We start from the raw sequence: 22,322 nt of genomic DNA, 5'->3' as shown, positions 1-22,322 counted from the left end.
ATCCTGTACGTTTGCTATSAGTTACGCTAGTTTGGAAACTGTCCTTTTTCAAAGCTATGTCCAAAACCAGTCATCCCCTAAAATTTCAGAAATGTGCAGATGAGTTTCACTGAGGTCTGGGGTCCTCACCTGCCTGCACCAGGCTCTTGCTACAGTTGACATTTTCAAGCCCATCCAGCCCCTTCTGTGACTACATCCAGAGCGACAGAACGGCTCTAAGMGAAAGTGTCTAGTTGTTGTTGAATCTGCAATGAATTCAGATTGTGTATCACATCTGCGTTAACTAGCAGCTATGAAGTATTAATATAAATAACATTCTTTTTACTCTTCTCATGACTTTGAGTCGTCTGTTTACAGTCAGTTGAAAAAGAGCCAACTGTTCTCAGATTAGTGCAAGTCTCTATCTTGTAATTGGTATGCATGAATGAATAAGACTCTTAGTGTCTCACAAAAATCCTACCCCAGCAACAGGAGGGACAGAGGTCACCACTAACTGAGAAAAAAAAAAAAAAAAAAAAGACAAGATTGGAGTTTGAGGCAGCCAGGCCACTGGCAAAATACTTCTGTTACTGTATTCTCCACTTTGACAGGGACATGAACTTCGAGGGAGCTGCTTCTTGCCAAGGAGAGTAGCAGAAACCTGCTGCCAAGTACACTTGCTAACCCAACAGCACAGGCAAATGCAATAAACTCACGGCCATGCCAAATACAAGGGCTGGAGACTTCCCAGCCTTCACCCCTATTCTTTCTATACAAATAGAGACTGTGAGAGATTTTACTCTCAAGAATGCTCTGCTTAATTTTAAATACAAACCAATCATGCCTGGTAGAAGATACAGTTTCTTTAAATCTCTGAAATTCCCCTTAAGTGTTTTTGCTGAGTTGCAGTAACTCAGGAACGGCAAACAGCTTTGTAGCATTAACTAAAAGCTTTTACATAAGAAAAGATATTTTACTAAAGTAATAAAGAAACTTTTAATGCTGGCATTCTAAATTCCCTTCTTTTAGCCTTTTTTTATAGCATAAGAAAAAAATCATACTCTTTTCCTGTTCCTAGCCTAGTAATGTCCCTCCTCTTACCATCCTAGTGATGGTCCTAATAAAATTCAATTGTGCATGTTTTCTAAAAGCAGTAGACCGTGAGACACTTCCAATGCCCTCAGCATTCATCTGAGATACTTAACATTTAATATGAGTTTAATTTAACAGGAAATTAGGGTGACAGAGCACTGGAACGTGCTCCCCAGACAGGTCGTGGAGTCTCTTTCTCTGCAAATATTCAAAACCAGCCTGGATGCAACCCTGTCTAACATGCTCTAGGTGCCCCTATTTGAGCAGGGGGGGTGGACTAGATGATCTCCAGAGGTCCCTTCCAGCCTCAACCATTCTGTGATTCTGAGATACAGGCACTATTAATTGGTATTTTCATCAGCTTATGGATTATCAAAGCTGAAGGCCCCATTTTTATTGTTAAACTGGGAAGTAGCTTGGAATAGGACAGCAGCAGACAAAAGAGGGAATACCCGAAGAAGTATGACTAATGATTACAGCACTGCTACCTCTTGGGTGCTTGTAATGAAAGTTGTGAATTTCTTCTCTACATTATCATAGAAATAGCTGTATGTTTACTATCACTTAAGCTGATACTTGTTACCCAGATACTTTAACAGCAATCTTTCCTGATAATGTCTGTTCATTCATTGCATTAGAAGCAAGTCCAGAAATCATCTTCTACAGTACAAGCTTAATGGAATAAATGACATACCTCACAGCTCCATCATTTGTTGAGATGCTTGGGAATTTTCCAACAGAAAATATTTGAGATTGCAATTTCTTGACTGAAATAGGGGGGAGATTTTAAATTTTGATGTGAAAACCACTTCCTGCCTTGCTTGAATTATTTGTCCTTCTTTACTGTTACTTCTTCTTTTCCCAAAAGGTTCATATCAGAAATATTCTCACTAGAAAAACTTCCATGGACTTTAGTGTGGATAATTAGGTCTAGTAGAACCAGGCCTGTCTATTGCTAAAAGTAGGTAATTTCTCTAAAAGGTTACCAAAACTTTCCAAAAATACATCTATTTTTATTTTTTTCCAGTGAATGTTTAATTAATCTGATTTTCAAGGAGAATTATGAAACTGAAAATTAATTCCTTCATTTTATTTATATACACTGTTTTTCCATTTTTTAAGAGTCCATGTACTCTTCCATGAAACTCTGGAAGTGTACTTCACAGAATCATCTTATTAATCCTTTCTACAGAATGCCCTTTCTACAGGAGAATGGTTAAGGAAAAGTCTCTGAAAAATGCAGATATAAATGCTTTTAATGATTACTATAGTTCATAAGATGTTGCTATTTAAACAACATAGCAGGAAGCTAAGTTACTTCAAACCTTCCTAACAAAAAGTGCTTGCCATAGCTGAAGACATTTTGTGGTTGCTATTAGAAACTGAAGAAAGTTGGGAGCCTATAAAACCAAGTCTGAACCTCAGAGCTGCCTTTGCAGCTGAAGGTTGCTGTGTTCTGTGCCTGCTCTTCATTATTTCTTTGTCTGCAAACCGCACACAAAGTACCTGAAAAATTGAAAGGAGGAAGAGCAGATCATTACTGCGGGTATGTCTCCAAGGAGCTAGTTCTGATTCCCTAAGTTGAAAAAAAAAAAAAGAAAAAAGAAAAAGAAAGAAAAAAGAAAGGTTTATTTTGTATGAATGTTTAGAATGAACATTCAGCTCATACAGAAATAAAAGTATCTGGAAAAYTATTACATTTTTGATCTGCTTCTTTAATGACAGATAATAGTTTATAGGTTTGATTCACTACTGTGTCATTTTTTACAAGCGGAACAAGAAATTCACCTACTTCTAGAGCACCTTTCAGGCTGTGACTGTTACAAAAATAACTGTCCAACCTGCTCCATGCAGGTGGACTTCGGCCCTCTGCCCCGTAGTTTTAAGTGACACGTGGCTCTCCTGGCCCACTGCTAACAGCTGAACTGCTTTGCCCTAAGCAACCCCAAAGGCCCACTCAGAAGTGAGTACTACAGCCTGGACTTTGCACATGGGGGAGCTGTTGTAAATGGAGGCTGAGATTTTCAAACCTGAATCTCTCAGGTCAAACAATTAAATCCAATATAATGGCTTAACTAAATTGGGCTGATGTTCAGGAATTCTCAGCCTGGTTTTACTTGCAGGCAACTGGATAATTGATTAACCTGTAGTTATGTCCAGACTTCCCCTTTGCTACATTAAAATACTGGAATTTTATGAACGTCATCGCCTCCACTACTGCAGAGCTGTGAAATGGCTACCAACAACTTCATTTTCAGGTATGTGTCTGAGTTCACAACAAGGAGTAACATATTTTGCGCAGCATAATTTTTCAGGCTAAAAGCCAGTCTGCACCCCTAGAAGCACCCTGAATCCAAAATCTTCATTAGTAGTACCAAGAAATGAGGAAAACTGGAATATAAAGTATGGAACATATCTGTTCTTCTGAGTTAAAACTCTGAAGTGTTCCCTTCCTCCTTAAATCCAAGCTTGCTATCTGTACTATGCAAAATGGGTAAGATCCTGGTTCCGCTAAAGACTGAGTTTTACTATTAATCTCAGCAAGACCATGATTTTAGATGTAATATGACTAATTCTCTGATCCACTTAGTAGATCATTCTCTCATTTTTCTAGTTCTCAAGCCGTTCTCTCATTTTACCAGCTATTCTACAAGGCAGTGTATTGTCCAGATAACATCTGGAGGGTATTTTTTCAATAATAAACTTTTTTTGTATATTTAAGCATACAGTATATTTAAGATTGTTATTTTCCTAAACTTTTTGAAAAATTTGCACTTCTTTTACAGTCCTTCCTCTTCAAGCTATCAGAAGTGTTCTCAGTTCAACTCTCAATACACTAGTTAACTCAAATGTGTTTTAATTATCAGGATTTATTCTGTTGGTTGTGCTGAAATTCAGCTGTGTGGTTTCTTATGCACAAGCATATTTTCTAAAGTTATCGCCTCTCCAGTTCAGTTTGTGCTCTTATTTTCTAACAATCATTTGAGTGCTCTTCTTGTGTGTAAATAATTTCTATTATATCAAGTCCTTTTTTCCTCCTTCATCTTCACTGTGACTTATTTCTTAACCTACCATGCAGCAGAACTTCAAAGGCCATTTACATCTGTGCTGCTCAAAAGATTCTTAAGAGTGAAAAGATACACCCCACATTGAACATTTCTTACCTCCTTTTGTTATCTCATCCAGTACACCACTGTTTTCAGAACTGATTATCTTTCTTCTTCAGCCAATATGTTCCTATGAAGCAATTTTTATCATTCACTGCTCTAAAACAACCTTATGCTAAGATAGAAGACTATTAATAGTGAACACAGAACTGCAATGCAGGATAAACTGTATAGCTCTACCAATGTCATTTTTGATACTTAAAATTTTCACATATATATCTATATACACATACATACATACATATACACGTACAAACATATGCACAAAACCCCAAATCACATCTCAGCACTTAGGTGAAGCACTTTTATCTTGAAAGCACAACCATTAAACAAACAACTCAAGCAAGCCTTAGAAGTACCTGTCTTAATACCAGGTCAGCTTGTGTGCTGTCACTGCACTTAATCGTGCTAGGGAGGACCATCACCCCCAGTTTATCAGAGTCACAAAGACATAAATGGCATGTCTATGACCAGCCAGGAAGTTTCTGACAGAGCAGCTAATTAAATCAACTTCTTTCAAATACCACCACTGTGTATCACTTGCTATTGTACAAAAAGAAAACAAAAGTATCAAGAGTGACTTTTGCAAAACTAAGAACAAGTCAGTGTAAGAAAAGGGATTCCAACCAAAACTTTGTGGTTCCTTGGTGTTTTTGTATTATTTACATTTTTCTTCTTACATTTTTGTTTGGTAACTTTTATAATTATATGTACAAACATAGTTTTTAAAAATAATTTATTTGTATAACATATACAATTTGTTTGGAATGATGTATTATATTTTGCCTAATTTAGGTTGTTTCTGAAGGCATTCAGGAGTCATTATATTGACAAGGAATGGTAAGGGAGTCATACACTTCAGCCTCACCTCTACACGACTGCTGCAGTAAGAGTTACAGGATCAGCAACACCAAAGCCTTACTTAGCTTAGTAACTCTCCTATACAAAGAACTCCAGCTGTCCCTTCAGATCTAAGGGACAAAAAAAAATCTTATATTTTACTAATGTAAGATTAGTAAAAGCAATGGTGGAGAACCTGCATTTATTTTCAAATACAATTGAGCTAGTACTACACCTGCCATTTTAACAGTATCAGAAAGTCCTTCCCTCCTGCTCTAGCTCTAACAAAGTGTGGGTGAAGGTCGCCACGGAGCAGAGCRTGCTTGTGCAGGCCCCAGTACTGCCAGGTCGCACAGACTTCTATCTTCTGCTCTTCTATCGCACTGTCTGCAAGCAACAGAGCGGTACCTCTGGCGAGTGAAATCCTAGAACTGATGGGTGGAGCCCAGGAGGAGGAGAAAAAGGAGACGATGCAGGCAAAGGGCTGCAGGGAGCAAGAGGAAGACCTTTAGCTTTAACAAGACCCAGCCAGAAGCACAGAAGTCTGAGAACTCACAGCAAAACCACACTCTTGACACAACCAGTGCAGGGAAGGAGAGAGGGAGAAAATGGTAAGTATGGCACTGAGCATGACACCGAAGAATGCAATCCCCCCCAAAAGTGGGAAATATGGATTCAGAAGGAAAATGGAAGTGCACCGATGCAGTTTGTTGTACCAAAGGCCTTTCTCTGAAGGAGATAAGCTACTGTGCTCTGCCTAAGCAGCAAATTTGGCTTGCTGAGATGATTAGTTTTATTTATGAAACAAGTTCCCTCCAGGAAGTATTTTTATTGCTCTTCAGTTTGTTCCAAAATTAGTCATAGACTAATTTTATCCCTTAAATCAAATCAAAGGTGATCAAGACCTTGAAAAAGGCATTTTTTTCAGAGAGACAATACTGGACCCAAAGTAAGCAGAAACTCAGCCTGGTGTTGCTGCATGGAGAATGACCTATTTCGTAAATGTTAATGAAGAATTCAAATACTTTTCAAGTTACTCGAAAAACTTCTCACGAGAGTCTTGCAGACTTATTTATCCTAGCACACAGCGTCCAGCTGACCGACAAGTATGGTCCTGACAAAGTGCAGACTGCTCTCGCAATTTCAGCTTCACATACTTTACCTAGTTGGGAAGAGCTTTACCAGGCAASGGCATTTCTAGAGGAACGCGGGCTCACTCGGCTGAGCTGCCAGCACCGCCGAAGGCCGTACAGGGCCCCGCGCTGGGAGGGAACGTGGCGCTCGCTCGACGGCTGCAGAAGCAATACCCAAGCTGCATCAAACACGCCGACCTCCACCTAGTACCGCCGCAGCAGCCAGTACGCTGAGCAGCTACAATTAGCAATGCTGGTTTCATCCAGCCTTAGGGAGCCTAAAGAAGTCATTTGAGCTTACACAGGGCCCGTGACTTCTCACAARGTGTACAGCACAGGTGACAACGCCGTGTGGTCTTCTGAACGATCAGAAGGACCTTTGTGGATTGTGCTTCCTGCTACAACACGCTGTTTGCAACCAAACAAGATCTGACCTCTTGTGCTTTGTTTTTCAGTTTACAGGCTGGAATTACATATGCTTTTTTTTTTTTTTTTTTTTTTTTTTTTAGATTGTAGTTAGCTCCTCTGGGGCATTGAAAAAAATAAAGAAAAGTGTATAAGATGTGCACACATACATGCAGAACATTTCTCTGGAGCTCTAAAAAAATTTGCCTGGTTCCTTCCTAGCTAGCCCTGCAGTGTTAAGTATAAATTTCTGGATTAATGTATAGTGTCAAGGTACTTACGCTTCATTTACATTATATTCAAACTTTCCCAGGAAATGAAATATGAAATGGCTGAAAATATTTAAGAATGCAGTCTGAAAGCAGGAGAAAAAAAATTAAATGTTTGTGTCATTACTTGGAGAACATAAAAACAGGATGGCAACCAGTAGTTTATGATTCTGGAAGGTATTCCCTGTTTGTGTTTCTGCATGTTCTTTTTCCTTTAAAAAACGGACAAATGAGAAAGAGATACTCAGTTACTAGCATCTTCTGTCCTACAGTACTGCAGTTTGCTCTTCTGAATTAAGACAGTACTTGTCAAGCCACCACTCAGCACTATCCCACTGCAGTGTCAGTATGGTCAGCAGCTGCATGGCAGGTTACTGAAGCCATGGATAGCCATTCATAGGGAATGTTAAGCTGTATTYTATGTTTGTCTTTGAGTGATAAAAGCCAGAATCTGGGATGAAACAGGGATTGTGTTTTTCTTTCTATGAGAACTTGAAAGAACAGTTTGCCTAGCCTAAAATAGATCTACTTGCTCTTTATCATAACTAATCATTTCTTCAAATTGTAAAATAAGCAAAATAAAATAAATGATTTTAATTATCTTGCTCTGAGTTTGAGAAGCCTTTTTCAAAGAGCAATTATTTTTAAGATCCTGCTTAAGGATGTTAAATATCAGATAGAAATGCTTGTAAGCGGTGAACTCATGTGCTGAACAGGAGAGAAAGTTTTTTTTTGTCAAGCAGGATGTTTCTCCTTCTGTGATACTTTCTACGGATTTAACTGTATACTAGTTTGCAGATGCCATTGGGGACTTGTGACTTGGCAACAATTACACAAAAAGGTCATCAAAAAGGTAATCAAAAAGGAATTTGGTCTTATACTCCACTCTGAGCCATGGTACAACCCACACTTAAGGTGCTGTGTAAATAAGTTTTTATGACCAGTTCACTTCAACTTGTCCAAACTCCTTTGTAAATATTCCTAAATGAGTTTATTGATTTAGAATTATTTTTTGAGATAAATTTATAAAAAGAACAGGTTTAAATTGATTTAAGAGCATCATGGGAATAAAACAAAAATTATAGTTAATTGTGCACAACTGGGATGTGGAGGTGAGCTGCAGCAGCTTTGATACTGAGTTTTCATCATCTAGAGAAATAGCAGAGTGCAAACTCATTACAATCCACTAAAAATTGTATGACTTTTTTTTTAAACTTTAGTTTTAATGGGATGAAATAAGTAACTTCTCAGAGAAAAAAGAATACTAAATAAACACATAAATTTCTGCGGAACATGGGCATGTATATGCCTTACTTAAACAGCCACATGACCTCACTGTAACCTGATTCTCCTTTCTTTGCTGTCTATACTTATATTTTAAACTTTTATCAACTGTAACACTCATTTTAGTGCCTCAGAGCTATAAGGAACAGGATTCTGAAATTGCTCTCTTCTGCCTTACTATATATCCTGAACACCAAAATGTCAGAAGAACTGAACAAGCTCAGATCCTATCCAAAACCAAGACAGAAACATCTGACTAGAGATTCGATAATCATCACTGTTTCATTTTCTTCACAGTTGGTAGATTATAAACAACTGCCCCATATCACAAATGCTCCAAACAATCATCAGTACCCACCACAGCAGAATCCATGCGGCTTTCTGGAAAAGACCTTTAAGAAAAAGCTGCATCAATATTCCATTAAAATGTAGAGAGGAAAATCTAAATGGCCAATTCCAACTTGGTCATTTGGGTAATGATAAGCAAAATGTTTTGAAAGGAGCTTGAAATAGATTGTTTTCTTCTATACATGAGCTGGATGGATCATTTAGATTTTAGTTACGCAAGYTAACGAAAAGCTCTTCATTTTAATAGAATTTGCAATAGATTCTTTTTGCACAGTATTGGTTGGAATAGCCTGGTAGGTGTCAAGCAACAGTTAATCAATAATTTAAAGATTAACTACTGATTYCCAAACATCCATTCCATCCCATTCCAAGGGAAATATTTAAGCCAAAAGTAAGAGATACTAAAAAGGAAAGCTGGCTACAGATGTTCTTACGTTCCTGAGTGAAAACCTAGAAACACTTGAAATCCCCCAAACAGTTATGACTGGCTAGCAAACTCCATAGCAAAAATCAATCTTTAAGTAAACCAATAACAGAAAAGTCCAAACAGAATGATAAAAAACACATTGATATTCTTGGCCTAGATTACTTAACCGTAACTATCCATCCAAAACTACAACTACAAAAATGGAAATGGTTCTAATCAGATATATGAGAGCTACAGGAAGAGCCATATAAAGAACAGGCTTGTGTAAAACAAAAATGTTGAAAATAGATATTAACTCTGAAACATAGGAGGAGAGATTTATTAGAACTATATTGTATTACAGTAGAAGAGCTCTACTCTAGAATTTACGTCTAAAAATGGTCTCTCTCATTGTAAGGGCACAGTCCCACTTTGAATGAAAGTTTTATTTACTTACACCAGAATCAGAAACCTATCTTTGTCCCTTGGCTGCAGAGTCAAATTCTGATTCTTCATTATCCACTTGATTTAATTCACAATTATGATTTCAGAGAGAAAACAGTATTTTACCAGAATTCCATACCTGTTCTAAAAAAAATCCCTGCACTACTGACCTGGAAGGATTTTAAATACAAATATATTTGGCATTATATATACTGTTTATATTTTGAACCAAGTTTCCAGAGATTTCTCAGTTCTACTCTATCCTGTATCATTATATACACAGTTTAAACACGGCAAAAACTCTTTCAAAATTTCTTTGATGTTCTATCTAAATAGAAAATTAATGCAAGAAAGGAAAAAGGTTATGATGGGAATCTATCAGTAATCAGACACCTCTCAGGTCCTGGTGGCAGCCCTTATGATGCTTAACAGAGGCCAGACAGCAATAAGTGGCATGGCAAATTCACTGCACACGGTCTACCAGCGTGCAACTGAAACACAGCTGCATGCCACAACAAGGGCACTGTGCAGCGCTATTAATCACAGAAACGCAAAGGAAGACTGTGGTAGTTGGGGATGAACATTTAAAGACTGCTTGTATTCTGCATACTTCCATCAACAAAATATGTGGGCATAAGAGACACACTATTCAACATATATGCATAAATATAGGTGTTTTTTTCCTAGTGGTCTATCTTTCCTCTGTCCAGAAAACTGCCCAGCCTTCCCAGACTTTCTTTCCTCTCCGAGCCCACGGAGCTCCTTCTGCCCAAGTCTAACAAAGGGATGTGGTCGGGGCAGGCGTACAGACAGGCAAAGGGAGCAAGATCGGCTGTCACTACCGCTTCGGACACCTGGTGCTGACAAGATGAGCCCTGATACCCACATCTGGTTTACCAGGAATGTGACCACTGCAGAAGCTGCACTGAGTTCTGCCAAAGGGATTTGCGAGGCCCTGGCAGGGCTGCAAAACCTTGGGAAAACTCCCCTGCAGAATGGTACAGCAGTCCCAAAGGAAAAGGCAGTTGAAAGGCAAGTTCTGGCTCTTTGCCCATTCAGCTCTCAGTTCTTTACTGAGACTGTTAAACTGTTAAAAGAGGCATAAAACAATGTAAGCATGTTTAGAAACTTAAAGCAAATCCTTTTCTTCTTTTAGTATGTCTGTTTTATTTTCATTATTTGTGCACTTATAGGTATGCACACAGATATACTTACATACACCCATGTAAAAGAAGGAAACCCTTAGAAATCACCCTGTCATTAATTATTCTTCTCAACCCATCATCGTTAGTACATGCAATATCCRCAAGAAGGGTGTACCTCCAAACCTGTTGCACAGAGCAGCCGAAGTCACAGATAACTGATAGACTATCAGCATTTATGTACAGCATGCTTGTTTGAGGAAATACGTATTCTCAGCTGACCTGTGACTGACAGAGTCTGAGGTTTCTTTATCGAGGATACTATATTCTGTTGTCACCATCCCTCCCAAAAGCAATGGATAATATCTTATTTAAGCAAAAGAAGGACATGCAAATAACAAAGTAAAAAGGGGTTGTACCTTCCAAAAGTATGGAAATTCTGCTCCTAGCAACCAGAGGTGATGCCAGAATGGTAAGGCTTTCTGTTCTTAATGCCCAGGAGTAAAGAATAAGATAGCAAGTGGACAGCAGCCAATGCACACACATAAAAGCTCTTGTCAGAGTAAAAGAAAAGCTCAGCATGGTTTTAGCTCTGTATCTGAAAAATACAGTATGAAAAGCTCTCACAAAGCTAACCAGAGCCAGCTGGGCTAGCAGTTATAATAGACTCACAGGAACAAGCAAGCAGGCAGGCAACAGCTGAATTCATTAAACGAGAGATTTCAAGATTTTTTTTTAGTATTCCGCTTTCTCTGCTGGGCTGGCTAACATTATTTTATTTACACATGCTTCACATTTTGTCCATTATAGGGGTTTTTGGAGAAAGAGAAGTGAAAAGATCGTGTTTTGAAAGATGAGAATGGAACAGAATACATTTAAATGTACATTAATGACAAATTATTAAAAAACTTAAGAGTAAAATTAATAAAGGAAGCCTTTTAAAAATAAAAATAGCACTAACATAGGGACAGTTGCTATGATTCTTAACAACTCAGGAATTATTTCAGACATATCAACACCTACTAAAGGTGAGACTAGAAGCACAAGTGTTGTATCTCAGCCATTTCTTTCAGAAAGGCAGCTGTTTGGAACTGTACTCGTATGAGGATTAAGAGGTAGATGGGACCAAACATGACTGGAGTGAGAATGTCTTTGACACTGGAAAAAACAAGTGAAAACCAGGCAGTTCCAAATTCTGTATTCACAGGCCAAAAATACCACAATCAGACTTTCTCCTTTGCCTTCTGTAATGCCTAGATCTTGTATGGGACTTTGGAGCAGCAACAGAAGTCAGAAGGCAATTGCTATGGCCAATTACCTCCTTAATGAAGTTACTACTTCCTCTATCACATGAAATGTAGGTCTCACACTGGTCCTAGGAGCCAGGGGGTATTCTCCCCATCTTGCAAGTGGTTCTGTTTATGCATAAATCAAATATAAGCCACACATAGAGCAAATCTGAGTCCCATTCAGGACTCTAACTAGAATACCAGACTTCTTTCTGGGCACTGTGAAGAAATGAATATCCTCTTATGTAGAGGACGACCTCGATGCCAGTCTCCAAGCAACCTAGCTTCCTTGCTGGAAAGGCAAAAGGGAAAAAAGGATTTGCTCCAGGACTCTCTCACTTGCCTTGTGTCCAGTGAGCAACACCTGTTCCTCGTTAGCACCCACTCTTTAGTGTCTAAACATACACAATTCCAGCTCAGTTTTTATGCACAAAGAAGTTACAAGCTTATAGTTACCTGGCTGCTAAATTATCAGTTATACTGTACACAGCAGTAATAGACATTATAGCATTTGTGACATAAAAATCAAAGGCTTATTAAACTTTTGTTTCTTCTGTATTCAAATCCTCACATTAGATAAAGAGCTAAAGTAGTTAAAGAGCCATTATTAAACCAGTAAGTTTCTTTCTTATTAATCTTTACAAGCCTCCAGCTGAAAATGTACTAAAACAAAAAATCTGAAACCCAACATTCTTCCCATTTTCAAATTTCTTAAATAATGTTTTTTTAGGCTTCCACCTGGAACTATTAGCATAGTTTTGGAAACAACCCAGAGAAGTCTAGTCAAACAGACTTCACAAAGTTTAGCCGAACCATAAACCATAAACATCCAAATTACRTTTTCTTTTGCAGTGTAAGTTATTTGTTACCTAAATTTTCTTTCATAAATATTAGTATAGAGGTGGAAAGAATTACACCTCTTAGTGGTTTCCAACAGCACTCACGATGTTGGCTTTTATAAATGCTGAAAGAAGGCAGAGCGTGCAGCCCATTGGTGTCATTGCCATAGGAAGCTGGAGGTGCTCCACACTACAGAGGAGCTGGCCAGAACATTGCAGAACAGTCTCAAAAAAGTGAGGAGACTGAGAACAAAGTACATCTAGACCTATGCCACAGCTGAAAGAAATTATACTCACTATGCAGTTTATACTAACCCTGCTGTAGTAGAAAATGTAATTTCTATGTATCTGTGTTCATGCCACTACTGTTGCCACAAATGTACAGGCACTTATTTTGCTATGTCCTATAAATAAATCTAAAAAGTAGAACTAGATTCACTCTTTGTTTACCCTGTTTTACTCAAAGAAAACCCAGTCTAGCAGCTATAAAAACGTGGAAGTGAATTAAGAAGAAAGCTAGATTTCTCTGATTCTGGGAAGATATAACTCAGCATAAAAAGCCACCCAGGTTAAAATACTCATTCTTCCATTATACTAGATAAAATTTTCTCCACAAGCCTCCCTTGAAACTTAAGACTCAATATTACTACAATTTCTCATCTGCATCCAGAAACTGCCTAAGCTTCATTCACAGAGGTTTTTCACAACTGACTCATTAAGTAAAAGATTAAAGGTGCAGAAAAAACTTAAGAGATAAATCCACTGCTTTTCCTTACCAATTTGTTAGAGAAGAATAATCCCAATTTACTTATTCACAGCTCCCAGGCATTACAGTATGACACAATTCTAAGAGAGAATGAGTCTGAGCTAACGTAAATCGCCCTCTTCTGACACTTTTGCAGAGACAGCTTCACATACAAGGGCAGACGCATGTCCTCCTGTTCTCCACACTGATTTGTTGAAATTCTATGAAGTCTCACATTTTGCAGTAAACAAGGGTAAATTACATCAAGAGGGTACCCAAGCAAATTTGCACCTGATGCTATTTCACAACACAGGGGAAACACCAGAATATGATGCATTTCACTGCATGAAAAATTATATCCTTGCTGCACCTTCAGATTTCTCTTTCAGCAAAATCCAGTGGTCCTAGGACATTTTTGCTTGTTCTGTTTACTTAATGATTGCTACAAAGAGCAATGATCCTTAGCAAAGAGCTTTAAATATTACTATTTTTAAATTACAGTTATACTTAGAGATTAGGCTATCTTTAATACAAGAATCTAAGGAGCAAGCAAATGAAAGACATTTTACATGAATCATTGGAGAACACTTCTCTGAAATTTGCCTTTCACTGTAATTCTTTTAGTTATGATGAACACATCTGGCGTAAAAAACGTAACGTAATTTCATAGGAGTCCCACTGGTGTCAATTGCAACTCATGAAAGTAAGCAGAAAACAGTTATTTATTAAAACATTAAATCATGAACAGAGTATTAGCGCACACATTCAAGAAGTCTGCACAGTGTATCACTACAGTTCTAGCTYATATAAACATTAAGACAAATAATTTCCTAACTAGTATTGGCTGCTAAAATCTTGATTGCTCTGTATGAACTGCTGCAGCAAATGGCAAGTCACGCACACACACAAAATCTATCAAGCAAGACGAGCGGAACGTCCCTGGAAGCTGCTTGCTGAGCCAGTGCTCAGCACAGGGCTTGCACAGTGCTCAGAGCCTGCTAGTCCATCATTTGCTCAGGACAAACTTGAGCTATCTGTCAAGATTCAGCTCAGCACAGGAACTGGACTGTTGCCTGAAAGATTTATGTTCCAGCTACAATGACTGATGGTTGTGCAAAACATAGTGTCCATTAACTATTGAAGGAACTAAGTATGGGACAGCTAACCACCAGAGCAACGTCTAGGAGCAATGTCTAGGAATGCCACAGATTTTTCCACCTGACACAGCAACCCTGTGTATAGAATGAAGACAAGGGTTTTTTTAATGCACATATTCATGTGTGTGTATACATATCCTTGTACATGTAGATATATATACACAAGTGTATAAGTATATGTRTATTGTATACTTATACACTTGTGTATATGTATCTACACACACATGCTTATGTATATAGACACCCCTACCCAACCTATTTTATGAGGGTAACATTACCATTGAAGAGGCACAAAAATCTAATCTGGGACAAGAAGTAATAGTACATGACTTATGTGATCAGTCATAAATCATGAATAATCAATACAGTGTTCAAAACTATTATGCAAAAAAAACCTAAAGGCAGAATGATCTGAATATAAAGCAAGATCCTAAACTCATTCCACTTAGTTAAAAGACTTATGACTTACAGACTTAAATAATTTTTGAGTCCAGCCCAGGTTATTACACTCATGCAAATACTTTCCAGAAGCCAAGACTGACTTATTACACAGAGAAAGGAGTTAAACTTACAAAGAATATTCATTAACAAATGTCCTTATGGCCTGTTTGTACAAATGTATATATGGATTAATGAATAGTATAGTTCAGTCGAAGAATGAGATGACATCTTCCTCTATTGGTATGTCATTACGTGATTATTATGCTACTCGTAATTGGCAATATAAGCTAAGGAATTAACACACTAATGTTAGAGGTTAAAAGCCAAGTCTGGACCAAAGACTTGGGTTCAGCTACTAAGTCTGTATAGACTTCCCATGAGGACTGGAGTAATTCATGCGTAGGCTGGCAATTTCTTCTCTGAGCACGTAAGTATTTCTAGATCCTTAGAAATTATCTCTTTCTTTGACTCTGGCACTGAAGGAAAGCAGGAAGAAGGAGAAAAAATAAAGGAGGAGAACAAGAGACAGACTGGGACCGTTTAATGTTTAAATCTGTGAGTTTGTTTGAGAGTGAGCAACCGAGCATGTGATTGACTTCCACTGTCATGAGGGACTTTGCATGCTATCAACAAACAAATTTTTTGTTACATATATTTAAAAAAAAAGTAAAATAGTCATTTGATATATGTGGAACCACAAAAACAGCAACAGCATCTTGAAACACCAATGAACTCAGGGAAGATTTTAAAATGTGTTTGTAAGAAATACTGGCTTATACATAGCTGCATTTAAACAGAATGGAAAAGCCGTTAGTGTATGGTACAGATATGCAAGTTCTAGTTGACGTATTTGTTTCAATTTTGCAATACTTATTGAAATGCTGGTATGGAAAATCACAGAAATTTTTCTCCCCTGTAAATTAGCCAGTTTTTCTTTATTCAATCTTACCTGATCCTTTGTGGGAAATGCCCTTTATAGCAAATAGGAAGAACCAAAAAACCACTGTCRAAATAATGCTGCCTGTTGTCATCCCTGAGTTTGGCACTTACTGGATGTTTTTAGCACATATTAATCACTGTAGCATAAAAAAACTTTGAATTTTGGGTTATCTACAGCCTTTCCTCTGAAACGAGGCTGAAAAGCTGTAGACCCCTGCACTTTGAACAAAACCTCCAGAAGCATATGTAAGCAAATCTCATTACTGCCCTTATGAATTCAGTATGATCCAAGCGAGGATGCAAAAGAATATTATTTTCCTTGTGCCTAGAGAGAGTTCAACTTAGGGCCAAAGGAGAACTGATTAGAAATAATATTGTAAAGAGAGAGGAAATAAAACTGGAAAAAAAATCTCAGAACAGATCCTGGAAACACTACAGTTTGAAGTCTGAGAATTGACAGGCAGCCAAGAAACATACTGAGTGGAGAAGACAACACGGGGACTGCAAAGAACTGGCAGCCAGTCATGACTGGAGACGCCAAAAGAGAACACAAGAAGAAAATGCAATGAGTCGGAACATATAAAAGGAGATGTAAGAAAGAAAACACAGCACAAAGGGAAATTGAGAAAAGAGACATGATCCAAGACTGCAGCTTTAAAAATGTAGAACGCAACTGAAAAACCAAATACCCAGATTCAATCTGGTCTGCTACAGACAAAGGAAACAACCCGAAATTACGGGGCACACAGTGAAGAGCACTTACAGAGAACTCAGCTAAAGCAATAGTCCAGAGAAAGGGATAGAATCAAAGTCCTGAATTCTTTCTGGGCAGGGCAATTTGCAAACTGCAGGTTTCAATTATTGTTTATCTCTGCTTATCTTCTGTGTTTACTTAGGCAAAAAGTGAGTCAAGGCTGCAGGCTATGTTGCTTAGTGGAGGTGTTGCAAGGGAGGAGACAGATTTAACAAGAGTACATTCCTTTAAAAAAAATTCTATTGGCAAATTCATTGGAAATTTCAGAAAGAGATATAAGTTTAAGGTGTCACATTAAAGCTGTGCTGCGTATGATTCTCTGAAGCAACTAGCCACAATTTTATTGCTGTCCCTGCCTGCTGGCCTTTAGAATACGAAATAAAGCTTGCCTGCTAGAAAAAGCTGAGTCCTTGTTTCAATAGGGCTTTAATATAAAGGACTTGTGCCAGATATTACGCAATCTTGACAGTACCTGCTTTTTAGGTTTAACCTCTTCATGCAGCACAGATATGCTGTCTGCTGCTTTTGTTGAGTATGAAGTTCATCTTAAATCTTGAGCAACTTTTAGTGAAGACACATTCCACCTCTTAGGCTCTGACCTCTGATCTTACTAGGAACTGAAGTCATTAGACAAGTACAGCATGCTAAATCTTTACCTCAAACTGCTTTGTGTACTCTCTTTATTATTTCTGTTTACTTATTTTGACATGTCAAAAACAGGAGAGARAGTCTGTAGAAAGGAAGACTTTCCCTTGATTGAAGAGGATCAGTTTAGAGATCATGTAGGCAAATGTGACACCCAAAAATCCATGGGCCCCAATGGGATGCATCCATGAGTGATAAGCGAGCCGGCAGGTATTGTTGCTAGGCTGCTCTCCATCATCTTTGAAAGATCATGGAGAACAGGAGAGGTGCCTGAGGACTGGAAGAAAGTCAGTGTCACTCGTCTTCAAAAAGRGCAAGAAGCAGGATCCAGGAAACTACAGGCCAGTCAGCCTCACCTCCATCCCTGGAAAGGTGATGGAACAGCTCATCCTGGATGTCATCTCCAGACATACAGAGGAAAAGGTGATCAGTCAGCATGGATTCACCAAGGAGAAATCCTGCTTAACCAATCTGATAGCCTTCTGTGATGGAGTGATGGAGGAGAGAGCAGTGGATGTTGTCTGTCTTGACTTCAGCAAGGCTTTCGAAACTCTCCCCCATAACATCCTCCTACGTAAGCTCAGGAGGTGCGGTCTAGATGAGCGGACAGTGAGATGGATTGAGAACTGGCCGAAAGCATTGTCAGCAGTGGCACAGAGTCTAGTTGGAGGCCTGTAGCTAGTGGTGTCCCCCAGGAGTCAGGACTGGGGCCAGTCTTGTTCATCCTATTCATCAGTTACCTGGATGAGGGGATGGAGTGCCTCCTCAGCAAGTTTGCTGACCATGCCAAGCTGGGAGCAGTGGCTGAGACACCTGAGGGCTGTGCTGCCATTCAGAGAGACCTGGCCAGGCTGGAGRGCTGGGCAGAGAGGAACCTCCTGAGGTTCAACAAGGGCAAGTGCAGGGTCCTGCACCTAGGGAGGAATAACCCTAGGCACCAGTACAGGTTGGGGACTGACCTGCTGGAAAGTAGCTCTTCAGAGAAGGACCTGGGAGTGCTGGTGGATGACAAGTTGACCATGAGCCAGCAATGTGCCCTTGTGGCCAGGAAGGCCAATGGTCTCCTGGGGTGCATTGGGAAGAGTGTTGCCAGCAGGTGGAGGGAGGTGATCCTGCCCCTCTGCTCAGCCCTGGKGAGGCCTCATCTCGAGTACTATGTCCAGTTCTGGGCTCCCCAGTAYCAGAGAGACRTGGAACTACTGGAGTGATCCCATTATAAGGCTGCGAAGATGATCAGATGACTGGAGTATCTCTCTTATGAGGAACGGCTGCGAGAGCTGGGCCTCTTTAGCCTGAGGAAGAGCAGACTGAGGTGGGACCTTATCAATGTGTATAAGTACCTGAAGGGAGGGTGTCAAGGGGATGTGGACAAGAGGCCCCGTGTGACAGGACAAGAGGCAATGGGCAGAAATTGAATCACAGCAAGTTCCGCCTGAACGTGATGGGGAATTTCTTCACTGTGGGAGTGACACAGCACTGGAACAGGTTGCCCAGAGAGGTTCTGGAGTCTCCTTCTCTGGAGATATTCAAAACCCACCTGGACACGATCCTGTCCAATGTGCTCTAGTTGACCCTGCTTGAGCAAGGCGGTTTGGACTAGATGATCTCCACAGGCCCCTTCCAACCTCATCCATTCTGTGATTCTGTGACCTACCAGAATTAATAGAAGCAGTTCTGCTCTCAGATCTAGGCTGTACTTTGCACAGATACGTATGTATGCATATACCTACACAAATATATAGATCAATTATAATCCAACAATTTCACCAAATTCTCCCTTCGTATTTGTTTTTCCCTTTTGACAGAAAGATCTTCTTTATTAACATCATAGGAAAAATAAAGTCTGCTTTGAAACATTCTCTGAGAATCAAATTATATCAAGGATGGGTGAGTGTGGAGGAAGTTGGTGGGCTGGCTCTGGGTTTCAGAAATCTCTTATCTGGATGAGCACAGAACTGAGTATGACAGAGCAAGGCARGAAAGACAGAGTTAGGTGGGTATCTGGCTGCTAAAACTTTACAGACCACAGGTAACACATTAGGACACAGTAATTGTTAAGGACCAAGCGCGAACAGTATCTGCACAATATGCTCTATTTCAGACGTAATACTTACACTGACTGCTAAACTCCACATTCTGAATCCTGTCYGTATTAGAGTATGGATGGATTCTGACTGCCTGTTGGGTCCAGTGCATTTTTCTAAGTTAACTTCAAGATATGGAGCTAATAGTGTTTGCATCCAAAAACCGGTGAAATCCTTGTCATCTGCAAATGAAATGAGCAATTTCTACTCCCTGTCATCGCCTAGGAAGTGGTACCAGCCAGTCACCCTTGTACCAAGCCAAAGAAAAAGAGGGGTACAAAGTGTGGCCCAAAAAAGCAGGTATCACCATCACTCTGCCTTGCAGCTGCTTCTGTCATATCAGTATTATCTAACCATGCCAGTATTAGTTTTGTCATTAGGAGGTCACTGGACAAGATGACCATGTATTTTAAGACCTCAGGCAAAATCATTGCAGGCAAAATCATTGATACAGAAAGCCAGCAGGACAAAGTGGAAGCAGTTGCCTTTCAAAGGCAGTATTTCATTTTGCCTGCACTCAAAGGTTACTCTGCTTAGACTATACCAGAATATATAGTGTTGGATAAAGTTCAGAAAAAGTTTCTGCAAACTAATGGCAGAAAAGTGCTTGTATCAGTAAAATTGTTTTCTGAATAGTAAGTTCTGTTTGTCTAGGCATATTTATATAAGCATGATTCCATCCACAAGCAAATGGAGTGTTAGAAAATAAAAATAATCTCTCACATTTAGCTAATCGTGGTACAGGGACGTTCCATCCAAAGACCAATCTTACTGTAAATGGTAACTGTCCTAACTTGTAAGAAAGAATTTACTCATGAAAAATACTAGTCATCTAAAGCTTGCAGTGCTCGGAAAGTTGTTTTATTACAACTTGCCAATGGGAAAATTGAGAGTCTAAATCTGTTGATGGCGATCAATGGATCAGGACTGTAGAAATGGAGAAAAGACAACTCTGCACTCTACAGAATGTCAGAGAGTATTCTGCAAGCAAGCTGTAGAAAAAGAATTTTTGTTGTTGTTGCCATTTGTCACAGCCTTGATACTATTTCTCTGGCAGCTTCAAATGTCTCCAGGTATGCAAAGGTGCACCTGAACTAGCTTGTACTTAGCCTTTATTATACAGGACCCATGCTCTCAAACAACAATGATGCAGCACAGATGACAAGTAACAGTAACTGTGGAGGTGTCTGATTTACCCTCTTAGGAATTTATAGGAGCATCTTTTCAGAGAACACAAAAATGTTAACAGAATAGATGCCACTTCATTTATACTGTTTCTTTCCTATTTCATACAGGCTAGAACGCATTTTATGATAACAAAATCATGAGATTAAATGAAGTTCTTTGAAGCAGAACATTTTTGCAAAATTATTTTGGTATTTCCAWAGCAACACGTTTCAGTGACTTTGGAGATTTGAAATCCACAACCTTAAAAATGTTTTAAGTTTTAGAATTCCCTTCAGATGGTAACAAGCTATCCAAAGGGATATCACAAAGAATATGCTGAACATTGTTCAATACATGTAGTAGTCACTGTATAAACCACCAACATATAGTTTCGCCTTCGTCCACAATCTATTAAGACTTCGAACATACATACTCTTAGCTACAAACTCTCCACAAAGACAGACATATTAATATTCTATTTGTAACTATCTTCTTAAATATCCAAACGCTGCTAGAAGACAAAAGAAAAAAAAATCAGAAATCATACTCTATAAATCTTCTAGATATTACATCTCATTAAATCAGAAATTCTGCAAAGTACAGACAGGGCTTATGATCAAGAGAATCAGCTTGCTCTAATGCAAGCTAAAGATGCCTACAGGACTTCCCACATGGCTGGTCTCCACTTTTCATAACTGAGTTTCCCAGGGAAAGCTGGCTTACCTCACCTCACTGGTGCACTAACAAAGACCAGTTTCCTTCAAAACAAGAAAGCCTAGAGGAACACAGCTTCATCAAGGATAGCGTCACATGGAAAGTGAAATGATGGTATTAAAAATTATGAAAAAAATAACTGCTTTCCCTATTAGTTGAGACAACCCTTGTGCTTCCAAGCCCATCACTGGTGGTTTCTGGCTGACCCTTTGCCTCCCACCTGGCGAGGCTCTTCCTTCTCGGCCCTGCTTTCACTGCCTCCCCCAAGCATTGCAGAGCTGGGCCCCCTTCTTTGCACACAGGAAGCAGCCATGAGCAGGCGGTAATGGTGAGTGCCCCCAGGTACCCGCGGGAGCCCCGAGGTGCTGCCTGCCCAGCTGCTCCGGCCCTCTGCGAGTGCGGGAGCTTGGCTGCTGCAGGCAGAAATGAGGTAACAGAAGTGATCAAGGGCAATCTGTCTTTGTGCCAGAGCTGCGCTTCACTGACCAGAAATGACTGCTCCGGGGAAGGCGCCACGATATATTTATTTATTCTTTAGAACCACCGCTGAAATAGCTTTTCTGTTCTGCAACCTGTGTTGCCACAGGCAGAACCTAAAGAAACAGCAAGGTCAGGTAGCATTGAGCAAACCACAGCAACTTGCCTCTGCGGCCTTTTCCAGCCAGGAGCACAGGAAGTAACCACATGAGCCGGGCTCTGCTGCAAGCAGGAGCTCGTCCCGGTGACAGGCTTCCACCGCGGGTGGCAGCCTTGCACCAGGGTGCCATGACTCTGGGCCCACGATCGTTGCCATTACGCCCTTCTCAGAATGCAAGAGGAGAGGAGTCTATGAGAAACGGAGCGCTTTTTTCAGAGAAGGTCTGAAATAGAATCTTCTCAGGCTCAAAATGTTCAGGTAGGTGATTATCCCCCCTCCCCTAGTTTCTGGCAGGGTCCAGAATAATTTATCCATTTATGTGGTTTTGTTAAGAACTACATACRAAGTGTCATGGAACTTACAAAAAATTCAAACCAAAATGAAATCTGTTCCTGTGAGCTT

The 22,322-nt window shown here is 39.6% G+C and overlaps 1 protein-coding gene across 1 annotated transcript in view; it reads right to left on the bottom strand.

Moving 5' to 3' along the window:
• ARHGEF26 (Rho guanine nucleotide exchange factor 26) overlaps positions 1-22,076 on the bottom strand; it is an 89,450-nt gene extending 67,374 nt beyond the window's left edge. Inside the window, exon 1 of the mRNA XM_085302873.1 lies at positions 21,927-22,076. Within this exon, the coding sequence (XP_085158999.1) occupies positions 21,927-22,076 (150 nt within the window). The remainder of the gene's footprint in view (positions 1-21,926) is intronic.
• Positions 22,077-22,322: the final 246 nt, after the last annotated feature.

This window comes from Rhea americana, unplaced genomic scaffold (genome assembly GCF_003343005.1).
Source record: "Rhea americana isolate MKP2758 unplaced genomic scaffold, rheAme1 scaffold_193, whole genome shotgun sequence".
In the NCBI taxonomy this organism is placed as follows: domain Eukaryota; kingdom Metazoa; phylum Chordata; class Aves; order Rheiformes; family Rheidae; genus Rhea; species Rhea americana.
This window is presented reverse-complemented; position numbering and strand designations above follow the sequence as displayed.